General features: G+C 39.5%; 1 protein-coding gene across 1 annotated transcript; it reads left to right on the top strand.

Moving 5' to 3' along the window:
- The first annotated feature begins 9,035 nt into the window (after positions 1-9,035).
- Positions 9,036-15,210, top strand: prdm8b (PR domain containing 8b). Its single transcript, XM_035657701.1, has 4 exons — positions 9,036-9,415; positions 12,086-12,310; positions 12,825-13,056; positions 13,308-15,210. Exons 2-4 carry the CDS (start codon positions 12,092-12,094, stop codon positions 14,567-14,569), a joined length of 1,713 nt encoding a protein of 570 aa, XP_035513594.1. The 5' UTR covers positions 9,036-9,415; positions 12,086-12,091; the 3' UTR covers positions 14,570-15,210.
- Positions 15,211-19,194: the final 3,984 nt, after the last annotated feature.

Genomic DNA, 19,194 nt, shown 5'->3' with positions numbered 1-19,194 from the left:
CTCTCTCTCTCTCTCCCTCTGTTCAGGCCTTGCTGTGTTTTTGGCAGTTACTACTGACCATCATGAACGTCATTGCCAATTTTTGTGAAAACTGGCACATATGGCAGCTGAAGTGCCATATGCCATACAGAATATTTTTTGGCCGTTTCCCCCATTTGTATAATCGCTGGATCCGGTATAAAAGTGGCTCATTATTAATTCATTCCTTCCCAGTTTTTTTTTTTTCCTTTTCAGTTCCCCTCTGTGTTTTTTCTCTTTTTTTCTCCTTTTCCTTCATTTTTTTCCAGATCCATTTGATGTCTATGAGGACAGGAACGACAAGTTAATTTAACGTGCAGTGTGGGGATTAAAGCGTTTGGTTAATTCAAAGCTAAATGTGGGGATTACTGCCAGTGCGGAAGTCCATCTTCATGCATTAATCTTGTTTGTATTCTGCACCACTATAGTATAAATTAGGTTTTAAATGCTTTACATCAGAACTAAATTGGTTTATTGTAACAACAAACCCAACTCTTGTGACATTTAATGGCTGGAAAGAAAGTAATGAAGTAAATTTAACCGTGGGTTGAGTCAACATGCAGCATTAGTTAAAGGACAGGCCCAGTGTTCTTCTTCTATTGTGGACAGATCTCATGAAAGGACTGAAACCAACAATGTGTTAGTCGATCTCTCAGTGCTTTCAGATTTCTCAACCTTGTCTGTGGCACTTCCATTGGTTCCTACTGAAGGTGTAACTCTTTAAAAACACCTCACAAATATGCTTTCATTTTTAAAAAAAGGCTCAGTGATTTCCAAAAATACTGGGGCACTATAGTTTTTAGTTAACAACAAGACTAAATAGTTCACTTCTTGGGATTTATTTTCAGTGGCGGAATAATACAATGGTGTTCTGGATAGTATTTCTGGCAGGAGGACGGTGTATGTGGGATTTAGTCAAAATAGTATCTTTGGTGTGTGTGTGTTCATTGTAATTAAGGAACATGTCACATAGTGTAACAGTGTGGCTCATTGTTTTTAATACTTTTTGGACAACAATGGAGCTCTATGGCACACAGGAATAAGATCAGGCACAAACAATACTTGTTAGTAGGATACATTTAGTGCTAGTTTAGGTCTTTTCGTGGGATTTGTTGATAAAAATTGACAAAAATACTTGCCTCGTATTTTAAAATGCTCCTTTGTGACATTTTATACCGCGTTAGCGTTTTCACCTGTCAGTCAAACAATGTGGGCAGTACTTTAACATAATGTTCTTTCCTTTTTGAAAATTAGATTTTTTTTCTTTGTCTGTTGGTCTGGCTCTTACTTAACCACCCAGTCCTTGCCAAAAAAACTAAAAAACACATTACTTCCTGTGTGACAGAGGAGGATTTAAACAGCTAATTTAAGAGCTATCATGAACTGGCTGAAGGTTGAGTCACTGTTGTGTTATATCACTGAGAGTGAGTAGCAGGACTGACATTTATTTATATAAACTTGTGATTAAATGAGCCAAAACCTTTTTTTTTTTTACTGCTGCCTCTACTTCTCCCCTGTCTCACATGAGCAGCTTTCACATTCCTCTTCCACTGTCACAGGAATTGTCTCCTCGTGTGTGTGTCTCTCTGCCTTTCTTTGACACTCACACACAAACATCCCACACTTCCTCCTTGCTTTTGCCTGAGAGTCGCTGCCTCTCTCTTCCCTCTCCTCTTCTGCCCTCCATTGGAAAGAGACTGGAAGGTCTACGCTGACTCCCACATTCACAGTCCTGCCTCAGTGTTCGTGCTCGTCCATCATCATGTCAGTTTTTTCTTCAGTGACTCTTCTTCATCGCATTTGGGCTGTGTTAACAAGAATTCCGCCCAGAGTCAGGGTTTTCTTCTTCATTCATCTGAACAGTGATGATGTCACTAATAGATAATCAGAATACAGATACAGGGGCTGGCTCCAAAATCCCATGTCCACTCATTCACTACATAACAACATCACTACAAACAATACATAGTTTGCAATCTGTTTGACCCATTGAATATAAGTGACCTCTCTTCATCTAAGGTTGTGAGCCGTGAGCAGGACAACTGCAGCGATTTTCCTCCTCAGGTTGATGTCATTGCAATCCTTTTTAGAGGCAACAAGAGGTAAAACTAGTATTTGGCAGAAAAAAGAAAAAAAGATTTGCAAAATTAGCACAATTTTGTCTAGCAGATATACAGGATGTTTATCACTTTTTATTTTGTCAATCAAAATACAACCTCTCAAATTCCTCTTCTGTCAGAGGATAAACACCTCAGGTTGGGGGAACACTGGTTTACTCTATGAGTAGCATTACATTTAGATTATGCACACTTCTGTTATTACATAGTGTCAATAGTTTTAATTTGATTTATTTATGGGTGTAGAAAACACACTGTCTTTCTGATTTCAAACATGTCCCCAAGAAGACAAAAACAAAGGTGTGTAAAAGACACCGAAGATGTGACACAAACATGAACAATTCAAATGATATCAGTACAAAAATAAATAAATATCTGCATCATATCAGCTAAATGCAAAAAGAGAACAATGGTAATCAAGTAATTTTCACTATACTCTGCATAAAAGTCCCAATTGCTTTTAAAAAACTTGATATTTAATTGCAGGCTGTTCCACACTGTGGCACGAGTATAAGCTGTCTACTGTCTATAATCTGGCTACATTATTCACTTGAGGCTCTTTACACGAACACCCTGGCTTTAGTGTTTAGAGTCATAGTGAGTATGAACCACTCTAGGCTTTATGGATGGTTGTGCACAAAAGTATTTAAGTGCATGCCACTGAGGATACTGAGCTGTACAGGCAGCATTCTCACACTTTAATTTATTAACGGCACTTTATTACATTAGCAAAAAAGGGGAGAACATGCTAATGGCACTACATTTTTCCTTTTTTGGGGGCACTATTAGTGCATACATTTTACAAATAAAACTTAGAAACTCAAATAAAATGGCAAAACATTTGTGTCACAATTTGTGCCTTCATAATCCCCACTACACCTTACACCCTACAACTCCAACCACCCATAGAGTGTAAATGTAAAATATTAACAGCAAAACTAATACATTGATATCAAAAGGTGTTTTATTTCAAGTTAAGTAGAATGAGTGGCATGCCTACATTATAGGAGTATCCTGATAACGTATCAAACAATAGACAATATCAACAATATCTGAATATATCGAAATGTCTTCATATGGATACATACAATTACATTGGTAGAAGTAGAATTACAGACTTTACTGAGTCACCTGGTGGTTTACTGCCTTGCTAAAAGGCAGCTCGGTAATAGTAGAACAGGAAGATCCTTGACGAGCAACAATTACAGGTGGAGAAGAGTGTGATATGAGTATCTTAAGTTGTTTTATAAAGGAACAAAGTGTCCTATCTACCTTTTATTTTATTTATGTGTGTGTGTATTATAGGTGTACAGTGTGTGCGTGTGTTCGACCATTAAAAAAAAACCATATTCCACTCCACGTATCAAAGTGGAGGGAGATTTATTAAACAGCTTTGTTGGAAACAATAACTGTCATCATGTCCACAGCTGAGGACTTGATGTCTGGGTGAATAACTATGTTTTTCCTGGGATGTGTTTACCCATCGAAGATCAATGTCTCCCGAGCTGCTTTTTTTTCTTTTCTTCAAAAGCACAAAACATGCCTAATGTTTGATGAGACGCGGTGACAGTACGTCCGGGATGTACTGTCTGTCTGCTGAAATCCATTTGGAAAAGCTTTTGTTGTCCTTCTCATGATATGATGAATGAAAGGAAGGGGAATTAACTTATCATTTACCGCAGAATTTTGCATCACAGGGAGTAGATTAAACATAAAGTTTAGTTCAGTAAAGTTGTGCAGGTTTTTGTGAGGAAATATTCAAGCACGCCTGTTGATCCATGATAAAAATATGATCCTGTCAGAAACTCTCTCCATAATTGATGGCGTGGCATTTATAAGCGCAAGATTGTTCCCACAAGATGTTGCATGATGACAGTGAATTAATCATGGTGTGAGCATTAACCTGCTTTCCTCATACAGTATTTAGTCAACAGGTAATTTGACCTGATAGGAACTTCAGTTGGTTAACGCAGGAAAAGGTCAGCAACCGTTCGTGATGTCAGTGTTCATGTTTCGAAGCTTCATGCTAATTATCCAGGTTGGTCTTGCCATTGTTCCAGCTGGTTCTGCACAGGTTGCTCAGAGCAGTTAACTTTTGTCATGACAATGGATGAGATATGACAACGTAAGAGTTGTCATTTCTGTCATTTGTGTTATGACCCTGAATAGCATTGTCGGCTTCAGTCGTCCACAGTTGACCCCATTTTCCTGGCCATTGATCTGTTCTGTGTTGGTTTTGGCTCTGACGCAGGAAGATGACGTCCACATTTTTGGACTAGAAATCAGAGCAACTTGGAGGTCTGGAGCCAAGTAAATCGTTGTAGGCATCCATCACTATCGCCTGAAAAGATTTACATTCAATGCCATGTGTAATTCCGATGTTTTTTAAATTCTCGGTTTCTACAATATCTGCACATGCCAGCAACAGTACAGTGAAGGTTACAGAAAGATCTGAGTTACAGCAGACAAACCACTGTATAGCTAAGGTATGGTTACGGTTAGGCAACTAAAACACTTGATTAAGGTTAGGGAAAGATTGTGGTTACTTGAAAAAGGTGAACAGCAATTACAAGTCTGCAACAAGATGCATGAAAGTCAGACGTGCTACATGTCCATCCACCACCTGACATCCACACTGTTATTTTTCTTGCCTCGCTACATAAAGGGAACACAGGGAACTCCTGCAGTGGCATGGAACACAAATCGCGATGTACGGCATCGTTTAATATTATTACTATAATATGAACATAAGCCAATTCTCAGGAATACCGGACTGGTATATCTTTGTTGATCTCACCCACACTTGTCGACAGTTTGTTGGCAATTCTTCTGTTGTTATTGTGTGGCACAAGCATAGGATGATGACGTTCACACTCTTTGCCCTGCCTTCACATGTCTCATTTGTTTTGTTTTTTTCAACTAGGAAGACAGCCAAACACCAGAACAGTTTGAAATGATGAAATAATTGGAGGTGTGGGCAGTGACTCAGGGGTCTGTAATCAGGCTGCAAAGCTACAGATAGCAGGGCTCGAGCATGTACATCACCAGCATGTTAACATTCTTATGCTAATGCTTATGTTATGCAAGATTTAGCATATGTTCCACTAACGTTCTAAATGTGTTGATCGATTTTTAAGGTCTAGTGTGTAACATTTAGGAGGCTCAGCAGAAGTGGAATATAATTTATGTTTTAATTTGTATAATAATCACAAGAAATAAGAAAATAAGTAAGTAAGTAAGGTGTTCTCGTTACCTTTAAATGAGCCAATGTGAACGGAGCGGTCTTCTTCTACGGAGTCCCCATGTCTGAAATGTATCTACATGTAGCCCAGAACTGACAAACCAACCACTGCCGCTAGATAGCGGACTGTTTGTGTTTTTCACGACTTCCATAGCCACCATTTCTCCTTCACAGTTGAAAGGTGAGTTGTATTCAGTTGGTTTCAATCTGGAACTTCACCGCTAGAAGCCACTAAATCCTACACACTGGAGCTTTAAGATGGTAAAGTTTTTTATTAAATGTTAGTCTGCTAAAATGCTAACACCACATACTAAATATCCATTAACATCTAGTGATTCTTAACATGTACATTAACATGCTAACATTTAAATGGTAGCATGCTACCATTAGCATCTAGCTACGATTATGGGGAAGAACTACAGCTGTGGGTACAGCTAAGATGGATGAAAGATTAGAGTAGACTGACAATGTTGAGCCTTAAATGCTCACATGTCCTAAAATGGCCACCGTAAACATGGTGGTTTATTTGATTGATTCAAATTAATAATTAATTTAGCAATCTGAATCATCACAATGATCACTGACTCTAAAAGCATATCCACTTTTTTTTCATAACTAAAAATGTCTTACCTTTTTATATCACAACAGCTCTCAGTCCCTCTCTCGTGCTGTTTCCCATCTTAGTCTGAAACAAATTCAACTCCTCAGTAATGAAATATGAGAGTATTGACTTTACAGTCTTTGCTCGGAATCCACCTAAAATATGAACGTGGGCTGAAGGGAGTGGTGTTCAGGAAACAATGCAGCTGTCAAATTATCCAGATGATTCACAGACACACGCTCCCTCAACTGTGAATTTCTGTCTTTGAATACACACATGCACACACACACTCACAATCCCTCCCAGCAACATCACACACTCTCTCTGTGAACACACTCTCATACACATCTCTAATTTTCTTACATTTCTTGCATGAGAGATATTTTAACTTTTTTGTTTAAACGGCACAGCTTGTATTTTCTTCTCTTCTTTCTCAAGATTTCAGTGCAGAAACTCATTTTTAGTCTTTCGTTTTTTGGATCACTATTAGAATGAAAAACCATCCATGTCACACAACAGAGAAGCGATCAAATGGGATGCCTGAAAAAATTTCTCTCACTGAAAAACTTATTTTTACTGCACAGTTTCATGTTTCACATTGCATGAATACATTGAAGTAAATAATCAAGAAAATGCCTTGAAATGGGCAAAAAACTAATTTTGTATACATTTTGTTTCACTTTAACCATTCTCACCTGCAACACATTACTTTATTTTCTTTTGTGTAGCATAGCATATTACCACTAGTTAGATTTTGCATGTCTACACATACACATATTTTAACAATTAAAATGATGTCAACCCATTTCACCAAACTAGATGAAAATCCCGCTTAAGTAAGAGAATGTAAGATTTTTCACAAACAGTGCGAGGCCGAAACCGGCAGCTCTCAGCAAGCTGTTACAACTGTATTTTATCAGTTCTGGGTTTGTATTGTGAGTGTGTTTGTGTGAATTTATTCCTTCACCAAAAATGTTGCACCAATCATTCAGTCCATGACAGGATGCTTCATCTTTACCTCAAATTGCAATTTTTCTTTTATTGTAACCAGACAGTGTAGGAAGTTAGGGATCTCTGATGGAGTTTCACAATAAAGGCGACACAAAAGAAGCAGACAAGAAATAAATCAAAGAAAATGTTAAAACAAGGACCGATCTCACAGTCTGACTGTTTCGACCTCAGCTAAAATGCAATATACACATTATTTTAAATATTTTATGTTATTTTTTGTATTTTGGAATTAAAGGTTGGTTGTGAAATAATTTAACATTTGAGTATATATAGATATATATATATCACTCTGGAGGAGTGGATGTTTGATGGCCTGAGAGCATCCCAACCACTACATGTTTTCTGCTGCTTTACGACTTTTAATGAGTTAAACTTCAGTATCATCTGCTGCTGCTAAGTGACGTACAGCCACGATTACAGTAAGAGCTTTTCTTTTCTTCTCTGCAACAAAAACAGAAAAAAAGAAAAAAGCCAATGGCACTATGAAGGTCACTGTCTGCATCCCTGTTTTAGGGTGGCTGTTCTGTAGCTGACCATGACCTTTGACCTCCCTGTTCATATATCACATCACAACTCCTTCAAATGAACAATTATCTGGATTTTAAAAAAAATTTCTTGTTGGGATTTTTTTCTTTAAAATAACAAAACTGTGTATTTGTGCCTCTAATTTGACAGATATCTGTGATGAATAATGAATAGTGCTTAGTTGACCAAAATACACTTGACACATTAAGTTCATTTAGAGGAACATTCATGTTGACAAGTGGTGTTTAGTTGAAAAATAATTGATAAATATGATTTGGAAGTCATTTATTTGTTTGTTTTGGTTTTCATTCCATTTGTCAAAACACTTTACACTTTTCAGAAACAAAAAAGCTCAACTGGTACTCATGCTGGAAGGTGAACGCTACATTACTGCTTGTAAACTGTAAGCAGTTTGAGATTAGGAACAGGATAGTGATGGCATTTTATTTTTATTTTTCATATAAGAAAGGCCTGGTAATTATTTGCCCATGGATGCATTTTATTATTTAGAAAATGCATGTTTAATACCAAAGAAGATAAATCTTTTGATTTTAAAAGGCCTCTTATTATTATACTCGAGTCAATAAACATGTGTAGTCAGTTAGCTTGCCATATATATTAGAAAGAAATACTTTCTAACATCTTCTCATTTTTAAACATAAGTCTTAGAATCATATGTAATTTAAAAAACCAATAGGCCTACATGGAAGTTAAAAATGAAACGCTTAACAAACAAGTGATGTAGGCCTAATAATAAAGTCAAGTAAATTAAGAATAACGTCTTTCAGAAAATAGTTTAAAACATCAGTGCTGCACCTGACCTGAAGCTTTTCTCCCCTTCCCATCAAACTATCAGCCCAGCTCACTCAATGCAAATTATACACTGGCGCCCCCTAAATGAGCCTGAACACAGTACAGACAGCCAGCAGCAGCAGCGCTCCGCGGTGAGACTACCCGGGGTGCAGAGCCGCTGTGGCCGCGTGTAGAGCCGGCTGGCGGCGGAGGGAGCTCACTGTGCCCCGGTGCTGCGTGCTCCATGTCCACACAGTATTCCAGACGCGGGTTAAAGCCACAAAGGAAGCCCGTTTAATTAGCATACATGTAAATACATCTTGAGTGTCACTTGATTGTCACCCCCTAATTTCGAGGGGGGGGGGGGTAAAGTTAAAGTGAAGCTCTGTGACATAAATAATAATAATGTGGATGATAATCATAATAATATAAAATGAAAAATGTTGGTGTTTTGACTCTCATCCAGATGAAACTGCACATACAATTGTACTTTTTCCCAACATCCGACTCCCTAAATGCCACTTTATTCTAATACAACCACCAACTATTGTGATTAGAATTACAATAATAATGGGGGGGGGGGGTCTTTATCCCCCTGCTCGTCCATAAATCGCATCAAATGACAGTCGGCCAGTGAAGAGTTAAAGGGAGGAGACGGAGAGTGACACGCCTCATTGGGTAGATTATGTGCCGCAAACAAAAAGTGTGTGTCGGTGTGCCAGTCAGCCAGAGCATCGGGCCCCATCTGCACGCCTCTCTCTCTCACTCTCACTCTCTCTTTCTCTCTCTCTCTCTCTCTCTCTCTCTGTCTCCCTTTATCCGTCCAGCTCTCTCTACCCCGCCCGGTCACTTCCAGTGTCGGCGAGTATCTGCAACAGCAGCAGCACTGTCACTTTCACCACACCGGGGGGGAAATGTACTGACACTACGGAGCAGACCGGGAGCGCATCACCATCTCCATCACCTCCATCACCGTCACCGCATCCCCCTTTGCTTGTTTTCGGGGCTTTTTTTTTATTTTATTTTCCCCGGGGGTGCAACCGGGGTTTTGATTCGCAGCATCGCTCGCAATTCGTTTGTGGATTATTATTTCTCCTCGTCGACGGAAAGGTAGGTTGGTGAAATGCAAGGCTTGTGTGTGGTTTGGATAGTTTTTGTAAGAGGAGGAGTGGGGACGGTCTCTGGGTTTGTTTTTGCGCGGCACATGCAGCCACACATCCTGCAGGCTCTGAAAGCAGCAGGGAGAAAAAAAAATAACCCCAAAACGCAGATGTGCCGCGGACAACACCCGCAATTCAGTCACAGCGCTGATTTAGGACAGTTTTCAGCCTGGCACGGCTTTAGCAGATGGGTTAAACACTCCCCCATCTCTGCTCTCCCCCTACCCCACCCGCAGTGGGTTTGAATGGGAGGGTGGCTGCTTTCCTCCAGTTTATGGATGTGCAGTCTTTCATATTGTTGGCCGAATATTTTGTGTAGTTTCCTTCCTTGAGAAGCGATTATTCCTGTTCCTCTGAGCATAAACAGGTTCTGTATGGTGCCGGAAACAAATTCTTTCGGCTGGCATGCAGCGCAGCGTTAAGAGCCACTTTGGAAAGGCTCTCCATTGCACCGTGCGCAAAATGTTCTACAGAGAGCCTCTCTGTTGCTGTTGAGCCTCTTAGGAAGATATAAAATGCTGAAAATGAGCGGGATTAAACAAAGTCTTTTATTAAAAAACTACCCCGGGCCATTTAATCAGATTTTCTCCATTTTTATTTAATAAATCAGAAAACCAGAGCCAGAAGCAGAGAGCCTGGCTTTTCTGCCCGTGCAGCCACAAAACAACCGGCGATATTGGGGATGGACAGACGGTAGCTCATCGTTTCCCACTACTCATCATTGTTATGGATGCAGCTGTTAATATCAGCACATTTATTTCTGAAATGGATGCGCAAATGCCGGTCGCTTCCCAGTTTTGCGCAGAGGAAGGCAAACTTTTGGTCCAACTGTGGAATTCTTTATTTTATTTTTCTAATGAATAGTCTAGGCTGCTTTATATTGCACAAGCTAAGTGCCGGTGGAAGTTGTTTGAGTGGTTCCTGGTGATGTTCTAAACAGTTAATAAGAGAATTAAACATACAAATAAATCTCGGAGCTGTTAAAATAATCTACAATGCTGCACACACAGGCCCCAAAAAGCAACAGTAAAGGGTTATGAATTATTATTTTGTAATGTTCAGTGTTATAAATATCCGGTGCAACAATAATCTACCCCACAGCACAGGCAAGAATATGACTATTTCAGCAATTTAGGAATTACTTTTTAAGGAATAGGCCTACTTTTTCCCATTATCAGACGCTTATGGTGGCGTTGAAAGCCTTTTTTTATTCTATTATTTTCTGTGTTATTCTAGTGTCAAATGAGGCTATAATTTACGGCTGAACAAGTGTGTATCAGGTGCAGGTCTCCGCGCACAGTTTCTGCTGTATTTAACGGCGGAGGGAGGAGAGGAGGGAGTGAAAGAGCCGCAGCCGTCTAAACACACACATTCAGAGGTTAGAAAGGGAGAAAAGAAATAATTAACTGGTCGTGCTGCTTTAATTACAGTCTCAGAGGGGAACGTGGTGGATTATGGTAATGAGGCGGCATACGTTGCCGCTTGTAGAAAGGAGAGAAAGGTTGGCTGACATGAAATCACTGACTTTGACAGTCCACTTGAAACCCATTGGACATGCTCTCTCCATTGGACATGCACGGACCCCACCAGCTCCTCCTGAGAGTGCTCTTTAAAATTATTTCTTTTTTCCGTAAGGAATAAACACCATGTCGTGATGCTGTAACACGACTTTAGACGGATAAACATGTCACAGCAAACCTATAAACCATTCCTATTGGAGGAATATTACATTTATAGAGTATATAATAATAAAAACATACAATGAGGCAGGATAAGGCAGTTGTAAATCGCTCTTGGGGACTTGACTTTAAAAGTGACTTTAGAATTATTATAGAAATATCAAAGGATTTATTTTCGTTTTGAATCTTAACAATTACAGCTGAACAGACGAGCAATGGGAGCCCGTAGAGGCCTAGTAATGCTAGTATTAATACTAATATTAATATTAATTATAATAAAGAAAGACAGGCAGGGAAATTATATCGTAATTAACCGTTTATCTAAAATAATCTGAATAAAGGGATAGCTAAATATTATATATAAAAGTATGTGATATAATCCGAGAAAACAACAGGAACAACAATAACAACAACAGCAATAATAATAATAATAATAATAATAATATTAGTAATTATAGTAATAATAATAATAACAATAATAATGTAATGTTGGTGTGTTGTGATTTCGACCATATTTTCGTACTATTATATAACTGACAACATTGGGAAACCATATTATCAAGAGGATGACGGTGATGCCGTCATGAACTTATTACGGGGTTTGAATTAATTAGAAAGCCTGGCCAAAAAAAAAAAAAAAATAGAAGAAAAAAGAAATGGGCCCCAAATCACGCCCATGACAGCTGGTTTAGCCAATCTGTCTAGGAAGAGATTTATTTCCGATCAGCAGGGACAGTGGTGGAGGGTAAAGCCACTAAACAACCGCTTTACACAGGTTAACATTTTAGAGGAAATAAAGTATTGGGACAAAAATGTATTATTTAAATGGATCCGAATGGTTGTGTTGGTGTTTGTGTTGTTCTCCGACTGCTGGTAGTATTTAGTAGACAGTGTTTTCCCACAAGATCTCTGATGTCTCTCGCCTTCCCCTGTCTCTGCAGTGTGAAATGGAGGAGTCCAGCTCTCAGAAGTTGGTGTGGGATGGGGACGCCAAAGCGGTCCAGCAGTGTCTGACGGACATTTTTACAAGCGTCTACACGACGTGTGACATCCCAGAAAACGCCATTTTCGGGCCTTGTGTGTTGAGCCACACGTCGCTGTATGACAGCATCGCCTTCATAGCTCTGAAATCCACCGACAAACGCACAGCACCTTATATCTTCAGGGTAAGTAGGTCTTTTTCAATTATTTTTTTTAACACAATCCCCAGAATTTTTCTGGTTTTTTTTAATTACCCCACAATTTTTTTTAATATTTATCTTTCAAATACAAATTCTACCACCTAACATCTTAACAGGCCTCCTTTTATTTATGCTTTTCTTGCTGTGCAGCTCCAAATATATATATAAAAAATATTACTGATTCAGCCCCTTGTTGTAAATTGCAATATTAACAATGGAGCAAGACTGACATTTTTGACTGACATTAACTCTAGACTACAACAAACATTTAATCCTCTATTGTGTGTTTTAAAAAATTATTATTTCTGCAAGGAAAGAAATGCATTTGAGGTTTATTCAGTGTAGTGAAAACCTTTTTTTTTTCTTCATATTTGGCCTGAAGGGGTTGGTTAGATAATATGTCCCTATTTAAGATTTTGAGGAATAATAATTGCCTAAAAAAGAATTTGAGTTGTTGCACTGAAGTCTTAACTCAATGGGTGTTATGTGTGTTGTGCAGGTGGACACCTCAGCAGCCAACAGCACCTCAGAGGGTTTGATGTGGCTGCGGCTTGTCCAGTCTGCCCGGGACAAAGAGGAACAGAACCTGGAGGCCTACGTGAAGAACGGCCAGCTCTTCTACCGCTCACTCCGCCGGATCGAGAAGGATGAGGAGCTGCTGGTCTGGTACGGCAAAGACCTCATCGACCTGCTGCTGCTCAGCTCAAGCAGAGCTCCCGCCAAAAGCAAAGGTGAGGCAGCTGAAATCATAATCTTTGCTGGACAGTTAACTACAATGTAGCCCATGTTTCAACCACCAAAATATTGACATCATTGTTCTGTATGGTCTTTATTTTACCTCACAGTCAGTCTGAATTCAAATGTAGTGTGAAATAGAACACAAAGCTAATAATTAATTCATTATTATAAGACACCACATTTAGGCAGGACAGCTTTATAGGCGCTTTTTGTCACAACTAATTTACGTCTCTCTTCCTCACAGGTTCGTCCCACCACTCGTGTCCTGACTGCAGCCAGCGGTTCCAGTTTGAGTTCCCGTTCTTGGCTCATCTCCGGTTCCGTTGCACCAAAAGACTGCAGAGCATCACGGTGGCTGACGAGGAACCCAGCAAAGAGAGCAGCACCGAGCGACCAAACACGACCCCAACCAGGACCAGCCCAAAGCTGGGCCGCTCTGAAGGCTTCAGCAGCCCTCAGGACAGCAACAAACCCTCCACAGACTTTCATAACCTGGCCAGGGATCTAGAGAACAACCGCACCAGCCCGCCGAGCGACAAGGAGGCTGAGATCTGCAGTGAGAGCTCAGGGAAGAGGAAGTTCTCGGAAATAGAGGACAGGGAGTGCCGAGGGCCTAGCCTTCCACAGTCTAAGTCTAAAGATGAGCTTGCGACGTCTGCACAAAACTACAGAGGAGCATACGGCTTGGAGGAGAACCACAAGTCCTTTTCCCCGCCGGGTTCTACACAGCTTTCTGAGGGCAAGCGCAGCGCCTTCACTGAGGTCAAGAAGTCACCCCAGAACCTCAAACACCACAGCGGCAACAAAAACCTCCAGAGCTCCAACTCTGAAAACAAAGATGGTGGTCGTCCCAGCAGCAATCCATCAGAGAAGCACCTCAACATCAGGCAGGTGCTGTCGGAGACCCAGCCGCCTCAAACCTCACCCATGGGCAGCGCTTTCACCTCTGTTAGCCAGCACGGCGGCGGCAGTGGTGGAGAAAGGAAGAGCGCCTTTAGCCAGCCATCTCGCTCCTCCTTCTCCCAGATTTCACCACTGGTGATGCCGCCTAAGCTGCTGGACTGCCACCCAGCGGTGGGCGACACCATCTCCTCCAGCAGACTCTACCAGGCCGACCACCTTGCCGCCAAACTACAGGGCGCAGAACTGGGTGCCAACTGTCCAGTGCCAGGTGGCATGGCCAAGCAGAACCCCTTCGTCTACGCCACCGCCTTCTGGCCCAAGAACTCGGGGCCTATTCAGCTTCAGATGCCCTCGGCGCTCACTCTCCTGCCGCCCTCTTTCACCTCCCTTTGCCTGCCGGCCCAGAACTGGTGTGCCAAGTGCAACGCCTCCTTCCGCATGACCTCGGACTTGGTTTACCACATGCGATCCCATCACAAAAAGGAGTACGCCATGGAGCCCCTCGTCAAGCGGCGGCGTGAAGAGAAACTCAAGTGCCCCATTTGCAACGAGTCCTTCCGGGAGCGGCATCACCTGTCACGTCACATGACCTCCCATAACTGACTTTTACAGACCAACAAGGAACTTTTTTTTAAAAATGAGGGACTGTGACCCTGCCTGGATTTAAGCAGTCTGACTGGAGATAGGCCACTTAAAAATACACAAACACCCCTTGCACTTCTTTCCACTTTGGACTATGATCTTCTAATTCCTTTTTGGTCTGTTTACTTTTGTTCCCCTGTACAAAATGTCATGTCTTGAGTGTATGCAAATGCGTTTTGACTTCAAAATTAATCTATTTATGAAGCACTTAAAAGTTTGAGAATAAGGGAAGATTTAAATATGTGTAAATGTACAGTAAGTTGTATTTTATATCATATAAATGCAAATATAGAGAAGAAATACAAATGTAGTCACATGTCATGGTTTACAACGCAGCAAGTTTTTTCATGTCTACAATGAATATGGACACAAATTGGGGATATTATGTCAGACTATATTTCAGAGTGCATGTAATATTAAATAATATTGATTTTAAGATGCAGTCTATACATTACGATGTAAATAATTTGTTTTATTTGAAATACAAAGTGTAATATTTTGTGTCAGTGGGGAATAGTTTCAGTGTTTCTTCCTTTTGCGGAAATTTACTACTTGATAGTTTATCTAATCATGTTGAATGCATTGACAATAAAATAGCTTTATTTTCAACTGTGGCCTTCCTGTTTTTGTTTTTTTAAACTGCAACCAAAATAATAATTTCTTGATTATTGAAACAACTGGTCTTCATTTTGTAATTATAAAACAAGATCCACATTACATTTTTATTTATATAAAATGTGTATGAAATCCAAATATGAGATTTTTTTAACCCTGTTTATTAGATATTTTTTTTATGTTAAAAAAAATAATTTCACATAGTGCTTACCTATCAATTATTATTAAAATGCAATAAACACATGGTTTGTACGGTCCAAATAAAAATAAATACAACAAAAAAATGATGATATAGAATTTATGATCAATACAGTAAATGTTAACTATTAACCTATGTTAATGTCCTATTGAAAATAAGATAAGAGCACGAATACCGCATGTCACTATAATTATTATTATTGTTACTATTATCATTATTGACGTATACGTCTTTATTATACGGCGGCTGCATTAATCCCCACGCTATTGAACTTTTCCCCCGACAGGTTAGAGTATTAGGAAAAATAACAATACCATAGCTGCAAATGTACTGTTTCATACATGTTTAAAATAGCCTACATAATACGGGCCTGTGTTTTTCGGAATTAAAGATTTAAAATGAGGAGAGAATGATTTCTAATCCGCTTCTTCAGTCTCTGCGGCACAGCGGAGAACACAGACCGGACTGTCGGCTAATCAGTGGCAGTGTGTAATGCTGCATTCATGGTTGTCTTCACAGAATAAAACACATACAACAGGCTACGTCTGCATTTGGGATTTATTTATAATAAATATATTGGGTTCATTTTCCTTTGCGGAAAACGCACAGTGGTCCTAAAATAAAACAAAAGGCTGACCAGTTGCACAGAAGCCACGAGTTTCTCAGAAATCCATTAACAGCTGCAGTTTTGTTGTTTGTCTAATATTTAAAAATGTTTCACAAACCCCTCCGACCTGCAGTGAGGACAACGACCTGCAGAAGCTGTGATCAATATGAATATCAATAATCTATCAGCCGTCTGTGGCCTTAATTTATAAACGTGAGACACAACATAAAACAGGTTTCGAATTAAAGTTTATATATATATATATATATATATATATAAACCAAACAGACTTATAAAAGAGTGGGGGTGTCTGTGTCCTCTCTGTGGATAATCACCATTTACTGCTGACAAATAACTGCATGATTATATATATATAAAAAAAGAATCATTACAGCCGGGTTGAGAACATTTCAAGACGGAAACCAAAAATGAAATGTAGAAAATGGCTCAACAGCGCCATCAAGTGGCCAAAGTGTAAACTACACGACAAGAGATCAGTGAGTGGCCACAGTGAGCTGCTGTCAGACCTCCGTGTTCTAGCAGGTGGTGGAGATTTTACAACAATATTGTGAAATGAAAAAATGCTTTAGTGTGTATATGGTATAATATATGTAAAAATCAATCCACTAAATTAATTATACATAAATGCCAAATGCAGATACACAGTTTGTGTTTCATTCTGTAAAGAAAACCATCAATAGAATATAGTAGAGTACACTCCAACTGATAAACTGACCATTTCTGTATTTTCAGCTTTTCAACACAAACTGAAGATCTGAGCGAATTAGAAATGACTCTCATTCTCTCGTCATTTTAAACCTTAAATTCTAAAAAAAACACAGGCCTGAATGATGTATTTTAAACAAAGAACTGTATTAACTGCAGCTGTGGGAATGGTAGTTCTGTATACATATACACATTTTCTATAACAAAATTTCAGGGGTATACTTTTATACAAGTTCCTTTGTCATCAGAATCATCATGTGGCTAATTCCATTAATTATGCTCCACAGACACAAACATATGAATATTCATTAAAATATTTATAAATGAAATGAAGAACTGCTGGCTGGAATGCAGTGTCGGACTGGTTCTGGGAGGACTGAAGAATGTCAGCAAAGGTCTTACACAAAGTGTTCAATCTTTAAATCTCTCAAGAGCAACAAAGAGGTCAAAGGTCACAGCATCATCATTTAAAGCTCACTTTAATTTTTGACACATTTTGATATTAGTTTGACAAAACAATCCCAACTAAAGTTCTGACTACAACCTTTCAGTCTCATCACATGGTATTCATCAGTAGGAGGAGTTTGCAGTTTTTTCCGTTTGAAGGACACACATTTTATATTAAAAAATAGTATAATAGCTACTGAGCATGACCACAGAGCAAACGCCTTCTGCTTATAAAGACTGGCATTCCTCAGTAATATTTATAATGGATTAGTAATATAATCCGGGTTGAAAAAGATGGTTGGTGGACCTTAAATTGGGATTGTTTTGTGAAATCTCCCAAGTGAAGAATAAACTTTCATGTTTGATCTTGATACCATTCTGAATAATCCTCAATCCTAAAATGATTCTCACAGGAAAATGAAAGTATAAGTAGAAAATTAAATGCAACTTTTTATTCTTTGGATGAGTTACAGGTTCACCCAAATTTCAAAACTACATATTTTTGCACAGTTTTGATTTACTTCATCAAAGTTATGAAGCTTTGCATAAGTTTAAGCAGGAAGACCTTCTCATTAAACCTCATCCATTCACAATTATCTCACTCTCCTTTCTAATCAACTATCAGATTTAGCCACAATCTCCTCCAGCCAATCATGTCGCTGCTGTCAAACTTTAAATCTGTTCTCGTCTCTGCTGCTTTCAGCTGTCATTTCAGTGCGAAATTGTTGGAACGTTCCTCCAATTCATCATATCCAGCGTCCAGGTTGAGCTCATCAGAAGTCCACTTCTCATCACATCCAGATCTATAACATTCTCTCCATTCCTTCACCACTACCACCAGTGCAGTGTCTAGACTCCATCAGGTGGTTTTCTATACCAATCACAGCTTCACCAACCCCTTCAAATACCTTGACACCACGATGGGGTCTAATCATCAAAGACATTCTCATCTTCATTGTGCACATATCAATTAAATCTATTTGTTCATTCTTCAAGTCTCTCCTGACTGAAATATGATACCTGAAACTATCTGAAACATCTGCTGCCACGGAAATACAGTGAAGGCCAATTCAGTTTTGTTTGTAGCATTCACAGTATTTAAATAATACTTGTCAACAAAAAGATTCCACTTTCCACTTTGTTGCAGTTTGAATCAGTTCACATTTAGTTTCTGGGACAGTTTTGGATGAAATCAGCCATTATGGTGCGCTGTTTCGTTTGCATTTGAAAGACAAACTTTTCTCAAAGTGGCTTCTTCTCCCTCGCAACAGCAGCTGAGGCTCTTGGGTATTGTAGTCTTTAGAGCCGTCCAACAGAAACTAAACCTTTGGCCTTGTGTTACTCACTCAGGTTAACTTGTGTGATTTATAGCAGTTTGAACCCAAACAGAACAGATTGTGATGTGATTTAACCGCAACAATCCGATCAAACGGATGCTGAAATATCCACAGTATTATATTATTTATTGCATTTATTTTGTAGCTTAGCAAAATGTTGGCACCACTTCTGGTTCAGGGTCTTATGTGGTCAAAGATCATTAATACAAATCTCTGATATCTGAATTTACACTTTACAAAGATATAACTGTTCGAGTGTTAAAGAGAGTGAATTAAACTTCTGACTGCATCTGTATCAACTTAAATATACAGTTATAATGTGTGTGTGTGTGTGTGTGTGTAACTCCTACTGTACTGGGTACACCTGGGCTGCACATGCTGGTGTTTGTGTGTTTGCAAGAGAGAGAGAGAGAGAGAGAGAGAGAGAGAGAGATCTTGTTTTACAACAAACACCCACACACAGGGGTCTGCAGGGGTGACTGAAGCCTATAGCTTACCAGAAGATGAGAAGTGGTCGGTGGAGAGGTGGAGGGGGTGGAGGGGATGGTATGTGTGCTCTGTTCAATACCCCCCCTCCACGCACATGCACACACACACACACACACACAAACACACACACAGCGGGTGACCTTGGCGTTGTGCAGCCATTACACAA

This window comes from Morone saxatilis, unplaced genomic scaffold (genome assembly GCF_004916995.1).
Source record: "Morone saxatilis isolate NCDOM2014 unplaced genomic scaffold, NCSU_SB_2.0 Contig16, whole genome shotgun sequence".
NCBI lineage: Eukaryota > Metazoa > Chordata > Actinopteri > Moronidae > Morone > Morone saxatilis.
Note: the sequence above shows the minus strand (reverse complement) of the source record. Positions and strands in the feature narration are given on the sequence as shown.

Coding starts and splice junctions, on each gene's coding strand:
- prdm8b (XM_035657701.1), top strand. CDS start 12,092: ATGGAGGAGTCCAGCTCTCAGAAGTTGGTGTGGGATGGGGACGCCAAA. Junction 12,311..12,824: donor CAGCACCTTATATCTTCAGG/GTAAGTAGGTCT, acceptor TGTGTTGTGCAG/GTGGACACCTCAGCAGCCAA. Junction 13,057..13,307: donor AGCTCCCGCCAAAAGCAAAG/GTGAGGCAGCTG, acceptor TCTTCCTCACAG/GTTCGTCCCACCACTCGTGT.